Source organism: Syzygium oleosum, unplaced genomic scaffold, assembly GCF_021117445.2.
Source record: "Syzygium oleosum isolate NSW1041296 unplaced genomic scaffold, Sole_v2.1 Sole_v2.34, whole genome shotgun sequence".
Taxonomy (NCBI): Eukaryota; Viridiplantae; Streptophyta; class Magnoliopsida; order Myrtales; family Myrtaceae; genus Syzygium; species Syzygium oleosum.
The window spans coordinates 2,081,923-2,107,798 of record NW_026607518.1 but is presented as its reverse complement, the minus strand read 5'-3'; the positions used below and the strand labels follow the sequence as shown (position 1 = coordinate 2,107,798).

The window sequence follows — 25,876 nt, the reverse complement described above, 5'->3', positions numbered from 1 at the left end:
TTTTTTTTAATTTTTCGTTGGTAATTTGCCACGAAAACAGAGTCGTGGCAAAATTCATGGGAAGTTTCCCACGAATTTTGCCACGAAATTAAAATTTTCGGCATAGGCGGCTTTTTTCAATTTCGTGGCAAAATTTGTGAAAAATTTCCCACGAATTTTGCCACGAAATTGAAAAACCCGGTATTTTGCCACGAACAAAAAAATTCGTCGGAAATTTTTTTTTCGCAAATTTTGATGACGAAAATTTGAATTTTCGTTGGTAAATTTGAATTTTCGTTGATAAATTTGAATTTTCGCCGGAATCGTGGCCGCGACCCCCATGCCGGAATCACGGCCGCGACCCCCCCCGACCGGAATCGCGGCCGCGACCCCCCCGCCGGAATCGCGGCCGCGACCCCCCCGCCGGGAATCGCAGCTGCGACCCCCCCCCTCCCCCGGCCGGAATCGCACCATGGGTGGTCTGGATACGGGCCGACGAGGACAGCATCAGGGGGACGATGAGGGCCTTGATTTGCTCCTTCTCGGCATCGGGGATCGGGGTCGAGGAGGCGGCCGGGGCGGCGGCGGCATCGTGGGGGGTAGGCGAGGAGTTCCAGCGGGCGCGGAGGTGGTTCTTGAAGTTAAAGGCGGCGGCCTGGCGGATCTGCTCGTCGACGGAGGGCACGGCAACAAGGCGGAGGACGGCGAGGGCGTAGCTGGGGCGGTCGGCGGCGTCGGCAAAGGAGGACTCGGCTTGGCGACGAGGGGCGGGGGAGGGGGAGAGGGTGTGGAGGAAGCACTGGGAGAGGAACTGGAGCGTCTCCTGATTCTACTCCATGGGGAAGCTGCAGCTCGAGCGAGGAGGAGCTCCGATGGCCGGGGGGTTTCGGGGGTCCGGTTGTCGCCTAGGGTTTTAGGTGAGATTTTTTTGAATGAGGAAGAAGCTATGGAGGAGGGTGCACGAATTTAAAAAAAGCCGCCAACATAAGGGGCGTTTGAATTTCATGGCAAAATTCGTGGGAAATTTCCCACGAATTTTGCCACGAAAATAGTACACGGTGCAATAATTTTCCAACGAAACTTTAAATTCGTGGCAAAATTCGTCGGAAATTTCCAACGAATTTTGCCACGAATTTAAAAAATACACCAACATACCGCATATTTAAATTTCGTGGCAAAATTCGTCGGAAATTTCCGACGAATTTTGCCACGAACCAACATAAGGGGTGTTTGAATTTCGTGGCAAAATTCGTGGGAAATTTCCCACGAATTTTGCCACGAAAATAGTACACGGTGCAATAATTTTCTGACGAAACTTTAAATTTGTGGCAAAATTCGTCGGAAATTTTCAACGAATTTTGCCACGAATTTAAAAATGACGCCAACATACCGCATATTTAATTTCCGACGAATTTTGCCACGAATTTAAAAAAAGCCGCCAACATAAAGGGTGTTTGAATTTCGTGGCAAAATTCGTGGGAAATTTCCCACGAAATTTTGCCACGAAAATAGTACACGGTGCAATAATTTTCCGACGAAACTTTAAATTCGTGGCAAAATTCGTCGGAAATTTTCAACGAATTTTGCCACGAATTTAAAAAATACGCCAACATACCGCATATTTAAATTTCGTGGCAAAATTCGTCGGAAATTTCCGACGAATTTTGCCACGAACCAACATAAGGGGTGTTTGAATTTCGTGGCAAAATTCATGGGAAATTTCCCACGAATTTTGCCACGAAAATAGTACACGGTGCAATAATTTTCTGACGAAACTTTAAATTCGTGGCAAAATTCGTCGGAAATTTCCAACGAATTTTGCCACGAATTTAAAAAATACGCCAACATACCGCATATTTAAATTTCGTGGCAAAATTCGTCGGAAATTTCCGACGAATTTTGCCACGAACCAACATAAGGGGTGTTTGAATTTCGTGGCAAAATTCATGGGAAATTTCCCACGAATTTTACCACGAAAATAGAACACGGTGCAATAATTTTCCGACGAAACTTTAAATTCGTGGCAAAATTTGTCGGAAATTTCCAACGAATTTTGCCACGAATTTAAAAAAGACGCCAACATACCGTATATTTAAATTTCGTGGCCAAATTCGTCGGAAATTTCCGACGAATTTTGCCACGAATTTAAAAAAAGCCACCAACATAAGGGGTGTTTGAATTTCGTGGCAAAATTCGTGGGAAATTTCCCACAAATTTTGCCACGAAATTAAAAAAAAAAGCCATCATACTGGGTGTTTGAATTTCGTGGCAAAATTCGTGGGAAATTTCCCACGAATTTTGCCACGAAAATAGTACATAGTGCAATAATTGCCCGGAAACTTTAAATTCGTGGCAAAATTCGTCGGAAATTAGCGACGAAAAATTTTTCATCGCCAAAATCGTCGGAAATTAGCGACGAAAAAGTTTTCGTCGCAAAAATCGTCGGAAATTTGTGACGAAAAATATTTCGTCGCAAAAATCGTCGGAAATTTGCCACGAAAAGTGTTTCGTCGCTAATTTCGTCGGAAATTTGCGACGAAAAATTTTTCGTCACAAATTTTCGTGGCAAAATCCCAGTTTTTTTGTAGTGTCTGCCTTCTTCCCTCTAGACTATTCGGCAACCAACGATCGGCTAGAGGTGCAGGCCGGCGAGGTCGACCGCGTCGCCTCTGGCGAATCTCGCCCCCGTCAACCACTAGCGAGGGCGAGCCTTGTCGCTGCTGCCAGGCCGACCTTGCCCCCGCCGACCACTGGTGAGGGCGAGCCTCGCCCGCCGCTGCCAAGTCGACCTCGCCCAGCCAAGGCGAGGCCGACCTCGCCGTCGTTGGGCCTCACCTCGCCCTTGCTGGGTTTCACCTCACCCAGCGGCGGCGAGGTCGTCCTGGCAGTGACGGACGAAGCTCGCCATTGCCAGTGGCCGTCGAGGGCGATCTTTGCCAGAGGTCGGTGAGGTTGACCTCGCCAACCTGTGCCTCTGGCAAATCGCCGGACTAGCCAGAAGGAAGAAGGGCATAAAAAAAAGAAAAAAGATTAAAAAATTCAAAAAAATATTTAAAAATTGCCACATCAACGTTGACCAAATGGCCAGCGCCTGTCGGCAGCCACATTAGCACCGGTCGGCCAAAATTGGCTCGATGGACTCAATTGGCAAGAAGTGAAAATGTTTAGGATTTAATTGGCAAGAAGTGAAAATGTTTGGGACTAAATTGGCAAAAGTGTAACACGTTTATGACTTTTTTGACAATTTTCCCCCAATTAAGTATTATTCTTCGCACGCTTTTACACCTCTCATGTCCTTATCATGAAATATATTTCTAGCTTCTATGATTACTTAACTAGGACCTAAGCAAGTCATTAAAATACTTCATCTTGGTTTTCGTCCGGATCTCAGGATTACCGGAATGTAAATATTTCAGAGGGTAATCCGTCTCGCTAGAGAAGAAAAAGATACGGTAGAAATTGTGGATACAAAGTGTACGGGCATCGACAAGTTAAAATAAGAAATACGTTCATGGAGTCTGTCTTAAAGGATGGGAACATGCCGTTGAGGCCCCTATAAGAATTTTGACTCTTTTCCTTTGATGAGATTAAATATTGCTGGCTTTTATTATTACTTAACTAAATAAAGCTACTTTAAATTATGATAATAATAATAATAATAATAGTTATGATGATTGTGAATGATGACGATGACGATATTTAATAATTGAAAGAATTATAATTGGGCTACTCATAACCAGACCGATCACAAATCTAAAAACAATGACACATATATTAAGTCTCACTTAAAAGAGTAGTTAATTTTAGAACAACCAAAGGACAGAGTTGTTCACACAAAGACAGAGAAAACAGAAAAAGAGTTTCTAGCATATTCTTCAAGCTATTCGTTCGGTCATCTATTCGATTCCCACTTCATCTCATACTCATGCACTTTCACAACTCAATTCTTCGGCTCCTCTGACCCAATTCACTACAAAAAAACATGTAATTTGCGATGGAAATTATTTGCGACGAAATTTGCGACGGATTATATTTTTCGTCGCAAATTTGCGACGGAAATAAATCGTCGCTAATTTGCGACGGAATTTTTATACGTCGCAAATTCCGTCACAAATTTGCGACGAAAATAAAAAACCGTCGCTAATTCCGTCGCAAATTTGCGACGGAAAAAAGTTCGTCGCAAATTTGCGACGGAAAAAAAAACCGTCGCAAATTTGCAACGGAAATAAGTTCGTCGCAAATTTGCAATGGAAAATAAATCCGTCGCAAAATTTTCGTCGCAAATTTCCGACGAAAAAAAAAACCGTCGCCAAATCCGTCGCAAATTTGCGACGAAAACGCACGTCCGTCGCAAATTTGTAGTTTATTAACCCGTGATATTCCAGCCCTATCTCTCTCTCTCGCTCTCTCTCGCTCTCTCTCGCTTTTCTCCCTCTTTCATATGTCTGAAATCAGCAAAATTCGCACACGCATATATTAATCTCGGTGAAGCTTTTGTACCGGTAAGTATCATTAGCTAGCTCCATGACTATTCATCGTTGAATTGTAATTTCTTTTATTTTATATATGTTTATGTTTGTTTTTTTTTCGTATCTGCATCACCGGTTGAACGACCGTGGACACCTCGCCGGCCTTTGGATGAGGCAGAACGGCCATTTCCGTCGCAAATTTGCGACGAATAAGTGAAAATTCCGTCGCAAATTTGCGACGGAATCAAGGATATTCGTCGCAAATTTGCGACGGAATAAAGGCAATCCGTCGCAAATTTGCGACGGAATAAAGGAAATCCGTCGTAAATTTGCGACGGATCCTTGATTCCGTCGCAAATTTGCGACGGATGAATTCCATTTCCATCGCACATTAAAAATTATTAAAAAATGATTCTTCAGTGATTATTCTTTTTGGGTATGTGTCTAATTGAAGGTCTCGCAATCCAAGTGGACGTTGCAATTCTCATCAAATTGACCACTTTCTCCTATCAATATTTCAATCAAATATTTGGGTAAGTCTTCTTTACATGGTAATTTTTTCTATTTTTGCAATTTCATATTAATTGTTGCGTGAATAACAAAAATTATAATTTCAAAAATTTTATGATTTTAATTAAGAACAATAGATATGATATTTTAAATATTTTACCATAATTTTTTATTTTAATACAGACACAATGCAAAGAGAAAGGGCTTTGATATATAATAAGAACTTACCTGGACGTCAAGGATTGACAAATGAGTTTCGTACTGGGTTGGAACTATTTTTAGATTTTGCTAGTAGTAAATATGAGTTCATGGATGGAAATAAGTTAAGGTGTCCGTGTAAAAAGTGCGGTAATGGTAAATTTCTTGTGTGTGATCAAGTTAGAGAACACCTTACTAGATTTGGGTTTAGTCCGAACTATTATAATTGGACTTCCCATGGTGAACCATTTATATCTGATGAAGGATATGGAAGAAGTGACCAATTTTCAGTTAAGGAAGAATGTGGCTATTATGAGCAATTGAACCCATACGAGAGGATGGTGATTGATCCAGCTAGTTATAATTTTGTCACAGAATCAAATCATGCAAGTACTAGTTTTACTCCTATACGTGAACAAGTGGGTACTAGTCATGCTTCACAATTGAAAGATATAGGAGTAACGGGTTTTGATGAGAATGTCTATAATAAAACTTTTCAATCTAATCAGTTCCGGTATGTGTTGAAAGCAGCAGATGAACCTTTATGGCCAGGTTGTGAGGACCACACTAAGTTATCGGTGACAGCCCGACTATTAAATATTAAGGCAGAGCATAATGTGTCTGTGGATTGCTTCAACTCTTTTGTTGAAGTAATGCGGGAATCATTGCCTCGTGATAACATCATGCCAAGTGATTTTTATGATATGAAAAAGCTAGTGGATAACTTAGGTCTTCCGGTTGTAAGGATTGATGTATGTAGTAGGGGTTGTATGATATATTGGAGAGATGATGAAAATGCATAATCTTGCAAATTCTGTAGCCAACCTAGGTCCAAGATTAACAGAAGGCCGGGTCGTAATCAGAAGAGTAGACCATGCAAGCAAATGTTTTATCTGCCCTTAATCCCCAGATTGCAAAGGCTTTATGCGTCTAAAGCCACTGCTGAACACATGACTTGGCATGCAAATCATGAAACAGAAGAGGGTCTAATGTGTCATCCTTCAGATGCGGAGGCATGGCAACATTTTGATAGAACATACCCTGAGTTTGCGATGGAGCCTCGGAACATCAGGTTAGGTCTCTGTGCCGATGGATTTGCTCCATTTGGGAAAACAGGAAAAAGTTATTCATGTTGGCCAGTTATCTTAACGCCGTACAATCTTCCACCTGGTATGTGCATGAAGACACCTTATATGTTTTTGACATTGATCGTGACAGGGCCGCAAAATCCGAAAAAGTTGATAGATGTTTATATGCAACCATTGATTGAGGAGTTACAATGGCTATGGGTTGAAGGTGTCCCTACGTATGACGTTTCTACCGATCAAACATTTGTAATGAAGGCTGCCCTTCTTTGGACGATAAATGACTTTCCAGCTTACGGAATGTTATCTGGATGGAGTACAGCTGGGATCTTAGGATGTCCGATATGTTTGGAGAGGTCAAAGTCATTTAGATTAAAACATGGAAAGAAGCCCTGCTATTTTGACTGTCACAGACAATTTTTACCGCCAAGTCATCCTTTCAGAAGGAATAAGAAAGAGTTCACCAAGAATAGGACTGAAAGAACGCGTCCACCAATGAGGTTGACCAGCGATCAAATTTGGGAGCGTGTGCAGGACTTTCCAACTGTTGTTGAGAACCCGCACGGCACGATTTTTGCGTACGGAAGTACACATAAGTGGACAAAACGCAGTATATTTTGGGATCTACCATATTGGAAGGCTCATCTTATTCATCATAATCTTGACGTCATGCACATAGAAAAGAATGTTTTCGACAATGTCATAAATACTGTGATGGATGTTGCCGGAAAAACAAACGACAACTTGAACGCAAGAAAAGATATGAGAGATATTTGCGATCGGCCAATACTAGCTGTGGATGCAAGCAGCAGGGGACCAAAACCAAAAGCAGTTTATACATTGGATAAGCAGCAGAGGCGAGTTGTTTGTCAATGGTTGAAATCTGTGCGGTTTCCTGATGGATATGCTTCGAATCTCGGGAGATGTGTTGATTTGAATGAATGCAAGTTCACAGGTTTGAAGAGTCATGATTGTCACATTCTAATGGAAAGACTAATTTCAATAGCTTTGAAGGAAGTTCTATCGAACTTTGTATGGGGCGCCATTACAGAGTTAAGCAATTTCCTCCATGATATTTGCTCGACAGTGTTAAAAGCATCGCACATGGAAAAACTAGAGAGAAATATTCCAATTATTCTTTGCAACTTAGAAAGGATATTTCCTCCAGCGTTTTTTGATTCGATGGAGCATCTCTTAGTTCACTTGCCTTATGAAGCCAAAGTTGCAGGTCCCGTCCAATTTCGATGGATGTATCCATTTGAGAGGTAATGTTTTTTTTAAAATACAGTTCAAATTAGTTTATCATATAATATGTTCCGATAAGCTTCTTTCTATTTCAACTAGATTCTTATATCATTTGAAGAAAAAAGTGAAGAATAAGGCACGTGTTGAAGCTTCAATTTGTAATGCATATATTGTGGAAGAAGTGACAACATTTGCATCATACTATTTTGAGCCGCAAGTTCAGTGCAAGAGACGGAGAGCAGGCAGAAATGATGAGGGCCCCATTGATCCCAATTGCACAGCGTTCTCTATTTTCAATTATCTGAATCGACCAAGCGGCGCATGTCAGTTTCGTTACTTATCAGGCGAAGAATTTCATGTAGCTCGTACTTATATTTTACCGAACTGCCCAGAAGTCGAGCCATACTTCAAGTAAGTGTAAATTTGCAAATATATGTTTTGTGTGTCAAATATTTGCTAATATTTATATGATTTTTAATATTAGGATTTTCCAATATGAAATGTTTGGACTACAACCAAATGAGTTTGACCGTTTGTGCGATGAACAATTTGCAGCATGGTTCAAGACATATGTAAGTTGCCTATGGACCAAAACCAAGTTATTAAAATTATATACATCATTTAGTATAATATAAATTATTGACTTTGCATGTGTAACCTTAGGTTCACAGTAATTATGATGAAATTGGAGGGCAAGGATTGCTATATCATCTGTCATGGGGTCCACAGTTAAGAGTTCGAAGTTGGCCAGCATATTTCATAAATGGATATAATTTTCATACTCAAGAATATGGAATGGGAAAATCCACAATGAATAGTGATGTGTCTGTTCGGTCATCCAATGGTAGCAGTTCAGAAGATGATTTTTATGGCTTGTTGGATGAAATCATAGAGATAGAGTACCCTGAACCATTAATGATGCGGGTTGTGTTATTTAAGTGCACGTGGTTCGACCCGGTCAAAGGAATGAAGGTGCATACGAAGTTCAATTTGGTTGAAATAAATCACAAGAAAAGGTATATGAAGTATGAACCATTTGTCTTGGCACAACAAGCAATTCAAGTATGTTATGCATCATATCCTAGTTTGAAACGTGACAAAGCTGATTGGTGGGCTGTATGTAAAATCAAAGCACGGAGGAAAATCGAGGAACACTGGAAGGATAGAGCCTACCAACAAGAGGAAGTGTGTAACACGGTTGAAATTGAGGAATATAACATACCAACTTTACGAGATCCGTGTGGAGCAATGATAGATGTGGATCCAACTGAAATTTGCGAATTAAATGTACAAGAATATTCAGAATCTGATTTTCAGACAGATGACGAAGACGAGGACGAAGACGAAGACGAAGATGAATATTAAAATTTTTGTCACAAAACACTATAGATGTGTAATTATTAACGCTACAAGTGCTATTTTGGTTGTTATCATTATTGTTCTTGTTATTATTGTTATTGTGCTTTTTTATTATTGTTATTGTCGATTATTCTTTTTATTTTAATTGATCATCCGAAATTTTGTCCCTAAATGCCGACAAGTCAAATATTATTAATGTGCCCTAAAATTTCCGATATTCTAATTTCCATTGCAAAATTAGAGATGCCAAAAATTTGGACCGACAAAAAGACCCAAATAAATGAGATGCTAAATTTTTGACCGAAAAAAAGACGTCACAAATTTACAACGATATGTAATATGTCCATATTTGCGACGGACCTGTATATTCCGTCGCAAATTTTCGCAAATTTTGGGAGGGAAATTTTATCGTTTGAAATTTGCGACGGATAATTTAATCCGTCGCAAATTTGCGACGGATAATTTGCGACGGATGTTTATTTCCGTCGCAAAGTTGCCACGGATTTTTTTTTACGTCGTAAATTTTTTGTCGATCGAAAATTTGCGACGGACATAATTTAATCCGTCGCAAATTTGCGACGGAAAGTGGAGTTCCGTCGCAAATTTGCGACGGATTAGTATAGTCCGTCGCAAATTTGCGAAGCATTAAATTATGTCCGTCGCAAATTTTGGAATTTGCGACGGAACTCAACCTATCCGTCGCAAATTTTGCGACGGACTATACTGATCCGTCGCAAATTTGCGACCGACTATACTGATTCGTCGCAAATTTTGCGAGGGAATTTTTGCGGTTCGAAATTTGCGAACGGATTTTTTTTTACGTTACTTGCGACGGATTTTTTTTTCCGTCGGAAATTTTTTGTCGGTGGAAAATTTGCGACGGACATTCGAAGTCCATCGCAAATTTGCGACGAAACTCCAATTTCCGTCGGAAATAGCGATATTATTACCCCTTTCCCCGACGCCGCCCAAGCCCGATCTGCGCTGCTCCCCCGCCGCCGTCGCCGTCGCCGCCCAACCTCGCGGCCGCCCCCTGCTAGCCCCCGCCTCGCTCCGTCGCCGATCGCCCCGTAGTGCCCCCCCGCCCGTCGATGTTCGCCGGGCCAGCCGCCCAAGCCCCGCGCCCGTCAAGCTCCCCACCCCGCCGGTCGCGCGCTCCGCCATCGCCGCCCAGCCTCGCAGCCTGCCTCCACGCCTCCCCAATTGTCGCCGGTCGCGGGCCGCCCGCCCCGCAGCCCCCGCCCGTCACACGCCGGCCGCTGCGCCGCTCGCCCCACATCGGCCGCCACTCGCCGCGTCAGCAGCGGCCCGAAGCCTCGCGCCGCCGACCAACGAGACCAACCGCCGTCGCCGCCCGGCCCTCGCCGCCCTCGCCCGCCCGCCGAGGAGCCGCCCACTGTCCACCCACGGTCGCCGCCGTCGCCGTCGCCGCCCACCATCGGCCAGTAGAGGCTCTTGCCCAGTAGCCCCGCTTGGGTGCGGCCTCGCCGGAGCACACGCCCACCGCCATACGCCCAGTCACCACTCCGGCCGCTTTGGCGGCAGGCGCCGCCTCGCCTGCGCATCGATACGGCCCGACCACCCGCTTTCTAGTCGCCATTTGCCGTACGTCTGTGAAACATGCCCAGCCGCCTGCGTCCGCCGCCGTCGCCGTCGCCTTGCGCGCTCGACGCCACATTGCCGCAGTTCCGCCGTCGTTTGCCCGGTCGTGGCCGAGCACCTGGCCGACTAGTCACCATTTGGGCCCACGCCCGCGTCGGGACTGCAACTGTTCGATCGGCCGGTTTTTGTTGTCCTTGAACCAAGTAAGCAACTCCCTAAACCCTAGTTAGTATAATTAGGTAATTAGTCGGACTTGTTTAGAGATTATTTATGATCACTTTTCGTTGGCTAAGTTACGGGTCGATTTCAGGATTGCATGTGGTTTTGATCGATGGTCGACTGGTTAATTTGTCTATTATGTGGATGATTAAGCGTTAAATGACGATAGGGTGATTGATTAAGCGTTTTCACAGAAAATGCTTGAAAATTGAACAATTCTATAAAAAAATCATGTAAAATTACGGAAAATTAAAAAAATGGTATATGTTGACAACAAATATGAAATTTGACCGTAAAAGTTTTTTAAAATTTTTAAAAAACTAAAATTTCATAATATCACAAAATAGCAAAAATTAATAGTGACCACCCATTTTGAGTGAAATTTAGAGTTTCTAACGTTCCAGGACAAAAAATATTAAATATTAAAAATTTTCATAACCTTATAAAATGGCTTAAAATAAATGTGGTCACCCATTGTGAGGGAAATTTTTATTTTTTTATGTGAAAAAAAAATTAAAAAAATATAATATAAAATTTCAAAACTGCATAGAATTGCCTAGAAAACATGTGGCCATCAACTTGCAGTGAAATTTAAATTTTTTTAGGTGGCCAAAAAAAATTAGAATTTAAAAAATTTCACAACTTCACGGAATGGCTTATAATACCTGTGGCCATCCACTTTTAGTTATATTTAATTTTTTTAATGTGCCCTAAAAATATTTAAAATAAAGAAGGACAAAAATTTTGGAAACTTTACCTAATAGCTTATACTACCTGTGGCCACCCAATTTTAGTATGGAAAATTTTTTTTATTTCACGGGAAAAATTTTATATTAAAAAATAATAATTTAAAAATTCTACAAATTTTTAAATTTCAAAACTTTACAGAATGTCTTAGAATATCGGTGGCCACCAACTTTTAGTGAAATTTATTTTTTTTAGGTCCCAAAAAAAATTTAACAATAATAACAATTTTTCTCTTACAAAACTTTACAAAATGACTTAGAATACCTGTAGCCACCCACTTTCAGTGAAATTTAAATTTTTGTACGTGATCAAAAAAATTTTAATCAAAATGAATGCGATTCATATAGTGATGTTTGATACCTGTGGCCATCCATATCGTGCTCATATATTGATGTTTCATATCAAATGAATGGGATTCATAGTATATTTGTTCGTAGGAAATTACACGTCATAAGCACTCGACATTTGCTCATTTCAAGGAAACATTTTCTCAGTCTTTCCATCAAAATGGTAAGCTTCGTCATGTACATCATTATGTATCCGTAATACGTGTCAATAGTTCTTTATATATTCGCATAACCTTCTTACTTGTCAGTATAAACGTGGAGGTCATTCGTATAGAAGACAAGCATCTTCCTCGTCCTCGTCCCCGGCCCTTTCCTCTTCCCCTGTCCCGTCATCTAACCCTCAACCACAATATGGTCCATCACAATATGGACACGTTGGCCCTTCCTCCAATACTCAACAACATGTTATGGGACTTGGCCACATGCGAACTGAATCTCCTCCAGTTCAATCTCCTTTAGCTCTCTCTCCTTCCGTTCCACCCCATTATTCGGCGGAACAATCGAATATTGACGGAAACACAGGTCAAGAAGATAACCAATTCTTCATATGCCCATTTGGAGATTCGTAAGTACTTCATTTTTATTTTAGTATATGTAATATTTAGGGCTTTAGATATTGATGTCAACTGAACTGTCGATGTTGCACAATATCCGTATGATTGCAGATTCACGGATGCTCTGTCTGTTATGAGGGAATTGAACAAAATAGTAAGAAACTTTTGGATAGGAGAGTATATTAATTATAGAAGTGTTCCATAAGAAGTGAAAGAAATGTGGTGGAATGAGTTCAAGGTAAGTTTTACATATTTTATTTTCTCACCAATTAAGTTTGGTGTAGTATATTGATGGTCAAGAATGATGTAAAGGGACCAGAACAACTCTGTAGTTTTCGATACCTAAAGGACCAGATATTTTCCCCGACATGAACTTTACAAAATCTGTCTATATTTGTCTGGTGCATGGTTATGGATATGTGATCATCATAATAACTTTCAATTTGTGTTTTTATTCATTGCAGCGGAAGTTCAAGTGGGAGGAAGCGGAAGACAATGAAGTGAGAAGAATTTTCGATAAGAAAAACAGTGATTTTATGCGAAATGTCATGAATAGAGCGAAGATCAAGCAAGTGAAGCCGTCTTTCTTTACAGCTGACAATTGGGCGGCAATTAACAGATTTTGGGCATCTGAACAGAGTCGGCAACTCTGTGAGCAGAATAAGAAGAATCGATCTTCTAGCTCTAGTGATGGGTCAGCCACATATGCTGGGGGTTCTATCAACATTGCGGAGCATCGCAAACGACTGGTAAGTCTGTTAAATGAGTTATAAGTTAATTTAATTCAATTACTCATGTTTACATTTTGTAGGCACAAGAATTGGGGACGGAACCCACATTTGCAGCTACATTTGAACGCACATTTCAAAAGAAAGATAAGACATGGACTGGCGATCGAGCAAAAGCTGTTAAGGTATGTAAGGTTATACTTTGGCTTATATGTAAACTATAATGAAAACCGTGAATGCTTTCAATATTTGTGGTAGATATATATATAGTGATTTTATTTTCATCTATATTATTAATGTAGGAAAAATATGATGAACTTTTAATGAGCAGTGCTAGTGGTAGTGATGATTGTCCTGAGTCTGGGCCACCAGTTGATAATATGGCATTATGGATGGAGGCAACGGGTGGGGTGAAAAAAGGGAAAATATTTGGGATGGGATCGTTGTCAAGGATGTACATGCCGAATAATCCTGGAAGTTTATCATCCATTACGACTGGTCGAAGGAGGCCACGACAAGACGAGCAATTGACCCAAGAAGTGCATCGTCTGAATAATTTACTTGTTCATAAGGACGAACAAATAAATAACTTAGAACAACAAATGAGACTCGTTATGCAACACCTTAACCTCAATCGCTATGACGATCCTCCTGTACCTCCAGCCAATTCAGTAGGTGATGGGCACAATGATGACCAACACATTGATGCCGAGAATGATGATGATGATGATGATGATGATTTTCTCTAGTCTTTCTAGTTAAAATTCTCAAAATCCGAGGTAAGCTTGCTTCATAATCTTGGTTTTTCATAATTTCACTCATATTCATAAGTAAGAATATTTATGTTCGTCCTGAAACGTATTTTTGTTAACCCTCTTGTTATTTTACACCTAGTTCCACATCCATGCATAAACGCTTCTTTTATATTCTAGACTGATTTATGTATCGACATTTCCTCAGGTCTCGACAAAAGTGACTACTTTTGGTGTCCTGCCATCGTATCAAAGCTGCGTCTTCTTGTGTATGATTTTTCTGCGTCTTCTATGGTTGTCCCGTCTCTTAGTTCATGTTTTGAATGTATTGTAAGATTGAATATCCAATAGCATCATGTCAGACTCTGTAACTTTCCTTCAGTTATTTGTTTCAATTATATGTCATTGTGGCTTGTTTGTCAGAATTTATGGTTTGTTCGTTTTTCTGTTTCAATTATATGTCATTGTCTCCTTTGTTTGTTATGGACAAGAATTTATGGCTGAAATGATGTAAACATAGCGACGAATATTTTAAGCTGAATTTTGCGATCATTACAGTTCGTCGCTAATTTGCGACGAGTACATTTTTCAACGAATTTTTGCGACGAACTTTGCGACGAATTTTGCGACGAAATTGCGACGAAATTTGCGATGTAATTTGCGACGAATTTTGCGACGGTTCGTCGCAAATTTGCGACGGATTGTATTCGTTGCTAATTTTGCGACGAATTTGCGACGAAATTTGCAACGAATTTTGCGACGAATTTTTGCGACGAATTTCAGACGAAATTTGCGACGAATTTTCCACGAAATTTGCAACGAATTTTGCGACGGATAGAGTTCGTCGCAAATTTGCGACGAAATATTTGCGACGGATTGTATTCGTGGCTAATTTGCGTCGAATTTATGTTCGTCGCAATTTTGCGACGAACTTTTAAATTTTCCGTTGCAAAGTTTTGCGACGATCTAGTAGCGACGGAATTTTTTCCGTCGCAAAATTCGTCGCAAATCGATTTTTCCAAATTTTCCGTCGCAAATTTCGTCGCTAATCCGGTGTTTTTTTTGTAGTGATTCTAGTCTCGGGGCGTCGAACCTGGTGGGAGCTCGACACCGTCTCCGATGAGCTGCCACTGATGGACCTCCATCCTTCGTTCTACTCGAACTCGAGCTGGTCTCGAGCACGGCGCTGGCCTTGATGGCGAGCAAGCAGAGCTCTCGGAAAGAGAGCGGGACTCGGGACATGGAGAGAGGCAAGAGGAAATAGAGTTGGTCCAAACAGAGGTCTTCTTCTTCATGAATTTGAGGGACTATGGTGTCAATGAACATGGACTCTGAGCTGCAGAGGAAGCAGTCAAGGTTTTGGGAGAGGAGGTGAGAAGCCTTCATGGTTTGAGTGAACTCTTGCAGCCTTCCGTCCATGTGAATGAGCTTGACCGTGGATGGAGATGATGATGACCAGCTCTGGTGATGGGTGGTCATGGGAAGGCCACCATTTCTGGTGATCTGAGGAGCTGCACAGTTGCCCATTCTGTATGAGAGAGAGAGAGAGAGAGAGAGAGAGAGATTGCTGTTTGTTTGGCCAAAAGTGTTGGATATGGGTGGGTATTTATTGGGGTAATGAAGGTGTGTTTTTTTTTTTTGGTCGAAAGCAAATACCGTTTCATTCATTTAACGACGGATTACACAAGTGAAGATGACTAGTGTCATTACATAATAAGTCCCAGAGAGATTGGGGGAGTTTGTACAACCAGTTAGAGGGGAGTGTCCCTTTACGATGGGACTTGGCGATCCAGTCTGCGACATGATTAGCTTCACGTGAACAATGGGCTAGAGAAATACCTTGCGAAAGGTTTAGATGAAAATTGCAATCCTCAAAAAGTTTTCTTAGAGCCCATGGGCTGAGGGCCGGTTGGGCAGAAAACGTCACAGTGGCAACATTGTCTGTGAAGATAGAAATCTTCTCTGCGATTTTGCCCTCCTTCACAGCCTCCTCACACAGACAGCAGAACGCTTCCAGCATTGCTTTTCCTTCCACTTCTAGAGCAGATCCAGTAGCCACCCACTTAGCAAATCCTGTAATTATCAATCCCCTATAGTCTCTGCAGATACCACTCACTGATCCCTCTGTTTTACCTTCAATCCACGAGCCGTCTACGTTGAATTTCCACTGCCCTATTTCTGGTTGTGTCCAGTTTTCTGTCAAAAGCTTCTCCGACCAGGCAATGCATTCTGGGAAGTTCTGCATGCGGTAGAATCTGCACAGGTTAATTGCATCGTCCACTATAACTCCCGGATTTGGGCTCCTCCACTGGAACACTTGGGCATTTCTGGCCTTCCAGATCTGCCAAAGAACTGCTGCGATCAATTCTCGATAGGGCGGGTTACCACCAGTGAGTATTTCCCCTAACCACTTGTCTATTCTAGTTACGTTTGTTGGTGAAACTTCAATCTTTAGTCTCTGATCAGACCAGATCTGCTTTGTCCAGTCACAAAGGATGAAAATATGCTCAAGCGTCTCTGGGACTTGACGACAAATTGGGCAAAGCGGGTCAGTAATCGCCTTTCTCTTGTATAAATTCTCTATTGTAGGTAGAGCATTCCGGCACACACCCCACATAAAGAAGCGAATTTTAGGTTCGGTCTGAATTTTCCATATCTTGGACCACAGAGAGCGGGGCTGCTGATATGATGTAGAAGCTTGTTCTGTATTTTGCTTGCTTGTGGAGGCTCGAAGTCTTGAGTATCCATTACTGACAGTGTATTCCCCCGATGTACTTCCATTCCAAATCTGCTTATCGCTTTCCGGGGCTGGTTGAATATGTGTGGCTAGAATTTCGCTTACTACGTCCTCCTGAAACAATCTTTATAGTTGATTTGCATTCCAGGTTCTTGTACTTTGGTTGATCAATTCCGCAACTGTTTGAGGGTCTTCTCGATTTGTTGGACCTCCTAAGAGATTCTGATCCAGCCATCTATCCTCTCTAATATTGATATTCTCTCCATTCCCCACCATCCATTTTACATTAGAACTGATGGCATCCCTTCCCATTAGCAGACTTTGCCATCCCCACGATGCCGAGATCCCTTCTTTGCTTTCCGTAGACATCCATTTGGGAAATAGATTCCTTTAAGTAGTTGGCTCCATAACGCAGTTGGTTCTTGAACAAGTCTCCATGCTTGCTTGCCTAGCATGGCTTTGTTGAATGTGACTAGGTCCTTGAAGCCTAGTCCGCCATCTATTTTCTTTTCTTTAAGAATATCCCACTTTTTCCAGTGAATACCCGATTTGGATGAATTTTGTTTCCAACAAAATGAAGCGATTTTCTGCTCAATGGCTTTGCAAACAGAAATTGGGATCTTGAAGATAGACATTGCGTATTGTGGGATTGCTTGAATCACTGTTTTGATTAAGATCTCCTTTCCCGCCTTTGATAGTAGCTTCTCTTTCCATCCCTCCAGCTTCATATTTACCCTAGCCAGTATCCAAGCAAACATCTGTTTCTTTGTATGACCCCAGTCAGATGGGATGCCGAGGTATTTCCCGGTTTTCTCCATTATTGGTACCCTCAGTTCGGAAGCAAGATTGTTTTTAAGGCTTTGAGGGCAGCCCGCACTACAGAAAATACCTGATTTATTCAGGTTGATGGCTTGTCCCGATGCAAAACAATATTGATTTAAGAGGTTTGCTAGATTCTGACACTCACTAATAGTCCCGTCTAGGAAAAATATGGCATCGTCGGCAAATAGAAGGTGAGACAAAGTAGGGCAGTTCATATTCATTTTGATACCCTTGAGAGTCCCATCCTCCACTGCCTTTGATAGCAAGGAAGAGAACACATTGGCCAAGATTATAAATAAATAAGGAGATAGTGGGTCTCCTTGTCTAATTCCCCTTGATGGCTGGAAATATTGTAGAGGCTCCCCATTTACCTTGACGCTGAGTGTAGCAGTAGAGATGCACTGTTTTACCAAGGACACCCATTCTTTGCAGAACCCCATTTTTGACATGCTTGCATAAAGAAAGTCTCATTCTACTCTATCATATGCTTTTTGCATGTTCAGCTTTAGGATGGCCTGGAATTTGCGTTTTCTTTCCCTGATTCTCAATTGGTGTAGAATCTCCTGGACTATTAAAATGTTGTCTTGAATGAACCTCCCACTAACAAAGGCGCTCTGTTCTTTATCAATTAGGCTTGGGAGCCAGGGTTTGAGACGATTCGCCATCACCTTTGAAATAAGTTTATAGCTGAAGTTGCACAGGCTAATGGATCTGAATTGTGTGATACTTTCTGGGTTAGACACTTTGGGGATAATCACTATGTGTGTTTTGTTGAGTTTTGGATCGAGAATGCCATACTGGAAGAAAGAGCTGACTAACTTGTGAAGATCGTGTTGTAAAACCTCCCAATTATGCTGATAGAACTGGCCATTCATCCCGTCGGGTCCCGGGGCCTTTGTAGCTCCTTGCTGGAAAGTCGCCATCTTTACCTCCTCTATGGACACCGGTGCCATTAATGTCTCGTTCATCCCCTCTGGAACATGAAAGGAGCACTGGTCTAGTATAGGGCTGAAGTTTCTCGTACCCACAGTTTCGTACAAAGAGTTATAGTAGCTGGCGATGTGTTGTTTCAGGGTACTGGGGTCTCGGCACCACGCGTTATCTACTTTCAACATTGATATTTTGTTCCTTCGTCTTCGTTGAACTGTAGTGGCGTGGAAGTTTTTAGTATTTTTATCTCCGTATTTGATCCAATTAATCCGCGATCTCATCCCCCAATAAAGCTCTTCCTGCTTCCACAAGTCCTGAATTTGCATTTTGACTTGCTGCATTTCTCTTTTGCTGCTCTCTCCATTACTTCTATTTGTAAGGGTCGTTAACCTTCTTTTCAACATCTCAATCTGGTTGTAGGCATTGGAGTATTTCTATTTGCTCCACGAAATCAAAGCATCGGTGGTTTTTCCCAGTTTGCAGACGAATGAAGCGAAAGGTGGAGAGGCCCGAATTTGCTCCCTTACACTAGGAGGGGGAGTTACCTTCCATCACCGCGGGGGCATGCTTAAGAAGGTGGAGGACTTCACGCGCCAAGCTGCACCCTTGACTTCGATTGGTGAGGTTTTGGTTAGGGCACACTTTGCTGGGGTGAGACGGAGAGGAGGAGTGGGATTACGGGGTTGTGGGAAATTTCTTACGGGCAAAAAGGAGATCTAAGATGGATTGAAGAGGGGGCTGAAGGTAGTTAGGGCTTGGAAGTCAACTATCACCATGGGGATAGGGGGAGAACTCCACTGAGGAGGGTTATTCTATCTGAAGGCGTGTTTGAGAGTTTTGGATTGACGAATGAACGACTTTATTACTCGGCGTGGCCCAAAAAAGCAAAGAAAGATGTAGTTTACTCGGATTCTCATGGACAATGAAACGAAGAACAGGATACAGAGCGACAGTGGACGGCCTGACAAAGACCCACATCCCCAAGTCTTTTCCTTTTGACGCTCAAAGGTTGCTAGAAGGTCTTTGCAGCGCAATTCCCAGGAAGCAACCCATGCATGACCAACTTTGAAAATCTAGACTTTGATGACGTGCACAATTCTTACGTAGTACTGCTGAGGGAACTTAGAATATAGGGATGAGCACACCGGAAGCCCTAAGACTTGTCACGAATATTGTTGAGGACTAAAATTTTTGAAAAGTGCAATCAAATCCTAAAACTTGTTAAATTGATGCAATCAAAACCTTCCGTTAATTCCGTTTAACTTGGTTAACGAAGATTATTGAGTTCGTTTTTTTTATTATTTTTTCTCTTTTTTATGTGGTGCTGGCGTGACTAAAACAAGAAGGATAAAGCTAAATCAATGCCGTTTTGGTCCAATTTTAACCCAAATTTTATTTGAATTAGAGTAAAAAAATAAAAGCTAAATTAGAAAAAAAAAAAAAAAAAAAAAGAAGGAAGGAAAGTCAAGCAAGGGCCTACCATCGGTCTCTGAGGGCGGCCGGCCACTACCAGCCATCGTCCCACCATTGCTGGCCCTTTTCGGCGATGGTGGGGTGGCAACGATGTGGGCCCTCCAATCCCTCGCTTGGTTTACCTTCCTTCCTCCTTTTTTTATTTATTTATTTTAAATTTAGCTTATCTTTTTAATCTAATTAAGTAAATTTTGGGTCAGAAAATGAGATTTGCTCTAAGTGATGTCGATTTAGCCTAATCCTTCATGTCTTAGCATGTCGGCGCCATGTAAAAGAGAAAAAAATAATAAAAAATCATAGAAACTTTTTTCCCTAGTCATATTAAACGGAGTTAATGAAAAGACTTGATTTTATTAATTTTATAGACTTTAAAATTTAATTACACTTTTTAAAAAATTTAAAAATTAATTAAATTTTTGTGACAAGTTTTATGATTCGTGGTCTGCTTATCCTAAGACATGTGCGGAAACTTTTTGACTTAGTCTAACGTGTATTCTAAAAGTGGATCGGATAAGAATAAGAAGACCCTCGATCTGGTCATGGTCGAAGTCTTTGCCTTCTTTAAAAAGTAGGCCATATATTGCTGGTACGACTACGATTATTGGGAGTAATCTCTCTCTGAAAAATTCTTTTATTCGATTTCTTTTCCTTACTACCTGTCAACAAACTTGAGGCTACTTGTCCAATCAACCCTAAATATACTGTATGGATGTTAATGGAGTCTTAAATTTTTCAATTTTTCCAATTTAATCCTAAATCACCATACGAAATTTCAATATAGTTATTTCGACTAATTTTTATCGAAAATCGCATAAGACAGCCATTGATGAGCAGATCGCTACGATAGTGACTCTGAACAAAATTAACCAGAATGACTATCTTGAAATATCACGCAAAGGTTTAAACCAACTTGACGAAATTGAAAAATTTAAATTTGGATTGGTATTCATACGATAAGTTTAGAACTGATTAGGTAATTTTTTCTATGCGGGAATTGTTGTAAGCAATTTATATGTGATGTTTTTCACTCTATTATTTATTTGAAAATTTCAAAAACAAGTTTCTTTTCTAATAATATTTGACAGACAACACGCTAAAATTCTACAATATGCATAAGATTTAGCATGTCCCGTTTTCACCTGTACCCAACTCCATGGAATTTTATGTAATATTCTTATATATTATATAACTTTTGGTTTGGAGACTATATACGAGTTTAATATTATATCAAACATGTCATGAGTAGCGGACCACTCACTAGTTGAAAAGACCCACATGTATTATTTAATGAGATAAGGCATGTGGATTATGCCGCATTATTTACCAGATAATCAACGTGTTCTATTTTAATTTGCCATTCCTACATGATCAATTACGATAGGTATGCTTTAATTGGCCTACCTAATTGTGAAATTAACTTAACACTGTGGAACCATGAATAAGAATTGCCTCCAGTAGTTATAGCACATTTCTACTGAAAAAAAATTCTGCGTAAATTTCATCTATATATATTATTGTCATAATGAGAACTATTTGATTGACATAAAATAGGCACGTAATTTATGTTTTACTTTTCATTTTTTATAATAGCGCTATCTGTAAGAGATATGTCTAATTTTGTTTTTTGTTTTGTTTTTTGGTTTAAAGTTGATAGAGTTAATTAGGATAGTTCTCTTGATTCTCCATATCTCTTGTGATTGTGCACATACCTATGAGATTATCTGTATCTCCCTTTGATTGTGTATATTCTGGATTGGATGTTCTAACATAACATTAGAGCTAGGTTCTATCCTAGTTTATTACACGCGTGTGGCACCCTGTTCATCAAATTCCACGTATTAGTCGTGATAATAGCCCGCACATGAGTGGAAATGTTAAAAGTGTCACACATCGTTTGCCTACGGGACTTATGTGCTCTTTCTACACATGCAATTTTCCTTCACCTATTAGTTTAAACTTTTGGATTGGACATTCTAATAAAAGTTTGAGTTACAAAGTTATTTGCATGTAATCCAAGCTAAATTATTAGGCAGAAAAAATTGGCTAAAATAAGATGAAAAGGACCATAGTTGAACTCTCGGTTGCCTCTCTTGCTAAATTTGGGATATGTAGCTGGACATTCTCCGCTATTGTCAAGAATAACAGTGACTGTTAGCCTAGCCGCGGTCCCTCGCAAAACCCAATTGCCTTAACATAAAATCCACACTTCTTTGTAAAATTCATGTTCAAAATTTGTGTAATGAACCGACCTAAAGGTTTAGAATTTTATGGCCGGCGATCACCAAAGTCCCCATTAAATTAATATTAGGATCTAGATATGTCTTTTTGCATTCTTTAAGGCAGCCAAACAATCATTTTAATTACTTCCTCGTGCCCCTCGCTGCCCTCTACTTGAGCTTTTACTAATACCAAAATGCTAGATTTAGGTATAGAGTCCCACACGACATTGAATCTACGGTACCAAACTTATAAAGACCGCGTGGACAGACATCATTTAGGTGTAGAAGCATTTCCGGCCAAAAAGAGAAAGGTCTAAAAGCACCCAGCAACGAAAAACCTAAGGAATTTCTCAGCCTAGCATGCCTTGGACCAAAGCTTATCGCGCTTGACTTTGTTTCGTTTAAAGTGAAAAAACAATCATAAAAAGCTGAAAAATAATTGATATATATGTTTGGACCAATACCATAACAAATTCCAAACCGGCACCCCAAAATTAATTTTCATCTCACAAAAAATCTTAAACTTGTATCCCATGATTCATTCACCTTTAGTAATTTTCATTCCGCAAAAAATCTCAAACCGGTACTACTGACCCAAATATGCCATCTCTTAAAGTGCATATGAGGAGAAAGCCAAATCTGAATGGATTGACAACTGCAAGACGGTCATGTAAAGAATGACATATCCGACATGGAAAATACACGTATATTGACACGTATGCATTTTAATAGAATATTGTATGGAAACGGAAGGTAGATTTGGGTCGAGGGTACCGGTTTGATTTTTTCATTAGATGAAAATTAATTTGATGTAAATATGTTACGGCATACTAGTTTGTGATTTTTAATAGTATTGCCTGAAAATCGCCACTTAATGTGAGGTGATATTTCACTTAAATTATACGTGAGACTTTTGGACTCGAGTGACAAATAAGATAGCTCAAAGTTAAGAAAACAGCACAGCTCTCTATCTAATATCATCCGCAAGTAGGTTTATAAAATAACTCTTCTTGAATGTTTACAGTTTTAACTGTACATAAATATTTAATAGCTAATATTACGATTGTCAAATCATATTTTCGCACTTTAAACTTAATTGGACAAGAGTTTAATATTCAATTATCATAGCACAAGTGGTCTCCTGGGTTATAGTTAGCTAAAGTAAAAAGTAATTCTCCACGTGAATGGACTGAGAAAGAAAGTTTTTTTTTTTTTTGATTCCCTCTATTATGGATCAAATCATATATTTTTTCGAACCTTTTTGTACCCCCATTTCTTATCATGGGCTATATAGCATAGAAGGTTTAGTATTTTTTTTCTTCTTTTCATACATGCAACGTTTTTTTCTTTCCCGTCCAAGAATGATTCTGATGATAACTGTGATGATTGTGACATAATAATAATGACGAGGATGATGATGACCATGATGATGATGATGATAATAATAGAAGTAATTGTAGTTGGGCTGAAACATTGAGACGTAATTCAAGTTTCACTAAAAAGACTTGATAATTTTAGGACAACCGAAAGAAGTAGCTCAAAAAACAAAACAAAAAACAAAGCAAAACAAAAGAGCTTATAGCATTTTGCTCAAGCTCTTCCTCCTGTCATCTATTCGGTTCTCGCTTCATCTCATAGGCTGAACTTTCACAACTCAATCTTTCAGCCGCTCTAAGCCAAGTCCAATCTCATTGCGTCGAACCCGGTCGGAGCTTGACCTCATCTCCGACGACCTGCCCCTGACGAAACTCTGTCCTTCCTTCTCCTCAAACTCGAGCTGCTCTCGAGCACGGCACTGGCCTTGATGGCGAGCATGCACAGCTCTCGGAAAGAGAGCGGGACTCGGGACATAGAGAGAGGCAAGAGGAAATAGAGTTGGCCCAAACAGATGTCTTCTTCTTCGTGGATTTGAGGGACTATGGAGTCGATGAACATGGAGTCTGAGCTGCAGAGGAAGCAGTTAGGGTTCTGGGAGAGGAGGTGAGAAGCCTTGATGTCTTGAGTGAACTCTTGCAGTCTCCCGTCCATGTGAATGACCTTGAGCGTGGATGGGGGAGATGATGATGACCAGTTATGGTGATGGGTGGTCATGGCAAGGCCACCATTTCTTGTGTTTTGAGAAGCTGCACAGTTTCCCATTCTATATGAGAGAGGGAGAGAGAGAGAGATTAGTGTTTGTTTGGAGAATATGCTTGCTTAAGGTTTGTATTTAAAGGGGGGGAATTAACGCGTGTTTGATAGTTTTGGATGGACGTGTGACCAACTTTAGACCCTCATCAGCGGAAATATGAACAGTAACATGGACGACGGACGTGTTTATGAATTACAAGTGTCCATAAATGAGACTTGCATAATGCCTGTCTTAATCCATGATAGTGATTGGTAGCATGTTGCTCAGTTCCCACGTTGGCCCCATTAATCTAGGAAATTGTCTTAAAGAATTGCCAGGTGCTTTCATCAAAGGACACTTATTAATATAATACCTCAAAATTGCAAAAACTTTTGAACTTTCAAATGTTACTGATGAACTCCTCCAACTTTGTCACCGTTGCCCAATGGCCCCCGATCTTTGGAAAATTACGGATTACCTTTTAGAATTTTTATTTTTATTGGCAATTGCCAGTTTTTCCGTCTGTTTAGTTGTTAAATGTTACCTGAAAATGGTTTGCTCATTTTTCTTCTATCAATATAATCCCTATTACATGGTTAATGAAGTTGAAAGAAAATAGAAAGATTGCATAAGTGATGATGCTAAACAAAAATTATCAGAGATTATTTTGGTCAAGAAGATGAGTTAGTCCAATTTGAAGTAATAATTATTGTTTATCCAAAAGGAAAGCGCAATGACTACAACGAAAGTTCATTGTTCAAGGAAGTAACGTGCAAGTACTCATCTTTCTTACAAGTGTTTCCCTCGATGATGTCATCTTCAGTGTCGCCTCTTTAGCTCAAGACCGTTCTAAGCATATATGATTGTACCACCCTCCCCTTTCGGGATGGGGTATAGAAATGCAATTAAAATGGATAGAGATTTTGAAGGAAAATTGTCATAAAAGTCTTAAATTAATTGTATTAGTGTCAATTTAATCCGAAATTTCTTTTGGTGTGAATTCAGTCCTAAACCTTTTGTCTTTATGTCAATTCAATCATTTCGTATAATTTTGGCTGGATACTGCTGACGTGGATGCCGGCGATGATGTGATAACTTTTAATAATATTTTTCGCATTTTATTTATTTTTTTAAAAAAATTATTTTCTTTTCTTTCTTTTTCATTTTTTTTTCTTTCCCTTTCTTCTTCAGGTGACTGGTTGAAGGCTAGTGTCGGCGAGGTCCCTCGCCCTCGCCGGTGGCCGCAAGGTCGAAGGCTGCAACCTTGCGGCCTCTGGCAAGGCTAGGCGAGGGCTCGAGCCTTGCCAGCTCGAGCTTTGCTAGTGGCTAGGTGAGGCATAATCTCGGCGAGGCTCGAGCCCTCGCCAGAGGCCACGAGGGCGAGCCTCGCCTAACCCAGCGTGAGGCTACCCTTGCGGCCATCTGACAAGGTCGAAAGCCATGACCCCGCAATCGCTGGGGAGGCTTAGCCTTGCCAGCGGTTGGGCGAGACACGACCTCGTCGGATCTGGTGAGGGTTGAGCCTCGCCGGCCATGGGTGAGGCTCAACCTCGCCAGGCCATGGGTGAGGCCCCATCTCGCCAAATCCGGCGAGGTCGTGTCTTGCCTAGCATCTGACGAGGTTTGAGCCCTCGCCAGAAGCTGCGAGGTCGAATGTGGCGTCCCCAGTACGTCATCTCTAACGCAGTTAATGTATTCTTTCACTTTTTATGCATGCAGAAGCGTGTATGGTCAAAGAACAACCCATGACATATAAAATTCAAGGAACACACGCAGGAGATATGAACCAGA

The 25,876-nt window shown here is 40.8% G+C and overlaps 3 protein-coding genes across 3 annotated transcripts; 1 reads left to right on the top strand and 2 right to left on the bottom strand.

Moving 5' to 3' along the window:
• Nucleotides 1–451: 451 nt before the first annotated feature.
• LOC130135550 (uncharacterized) lies at nt 452–949 on the top strand. Its single transcript, XM_056305013.1, has one exon. The coding sequence runs from the start codon at nt 452–454 to the stop codon at nt 947–949; it is 498 nt and encodes a 165-aa protein (XP_056160988.1).
• A 2,775-nt stretch (nt 950–3,724) lies between these two features.
• LOC130135549 (uncharacterized) lies at nt 3,725–15,321 on the bottom strand. Its single transcript, XM_056305012.1, has 2 exons — nt 14,934–15,321; nt 3,725–3,732 (listed from the first exon to the last, which is right to left on the bottom strand). The coding sequence occupies exons 1-2, from the start codon at nt 15,319–15,321 to the stop codon at nt 3,725–3,727; spliced, it is 396 nt and encodes a 131-aa protein (XP_056160987.1).
• Nucleotides 15,322–23,694: 8,373 nt separating this feature from the next.
• LOC115661627 (uncharacterized) lies at nt 23,695–24,114 on the bottom strand. Its single transcript, XM_030583855.1, has one exon. It carries the CDS (start codon nt 24,112–24,114, stop codon nt 23,695–23,697), a length of 420 nt encoding a protein of 139 aa, XP_030439715.1.
• Between the last annotated feature and the right edge of the window lie 1,762 nt (nt 24,115–25,876).

Excerpts from the sequence above, each read along its gene's own strand:
- LOC130135550 (XM_056305013.1), top strand. The coding sequence starts at position 452 with ATGGGTGGTCTGGATACGGGCCGACGAGGACAGCATCAGGGGGACGAT.
- LOC130135549 (XM_056305012.1), bottom strand. The coding sequence starts at position 15,321 with ATGGGCAACTGTGCAGCTCCTCAGATCACCAGAAATGGTGGCCTTCCC.
- LOC115661627 (XM_030583855.1), bottom strand. The coding sequence starts at position 24,114 with ATGGGAAACTGTGCAGCTTCTCAAAACACAAGAAATGGTGGCCTTGCC.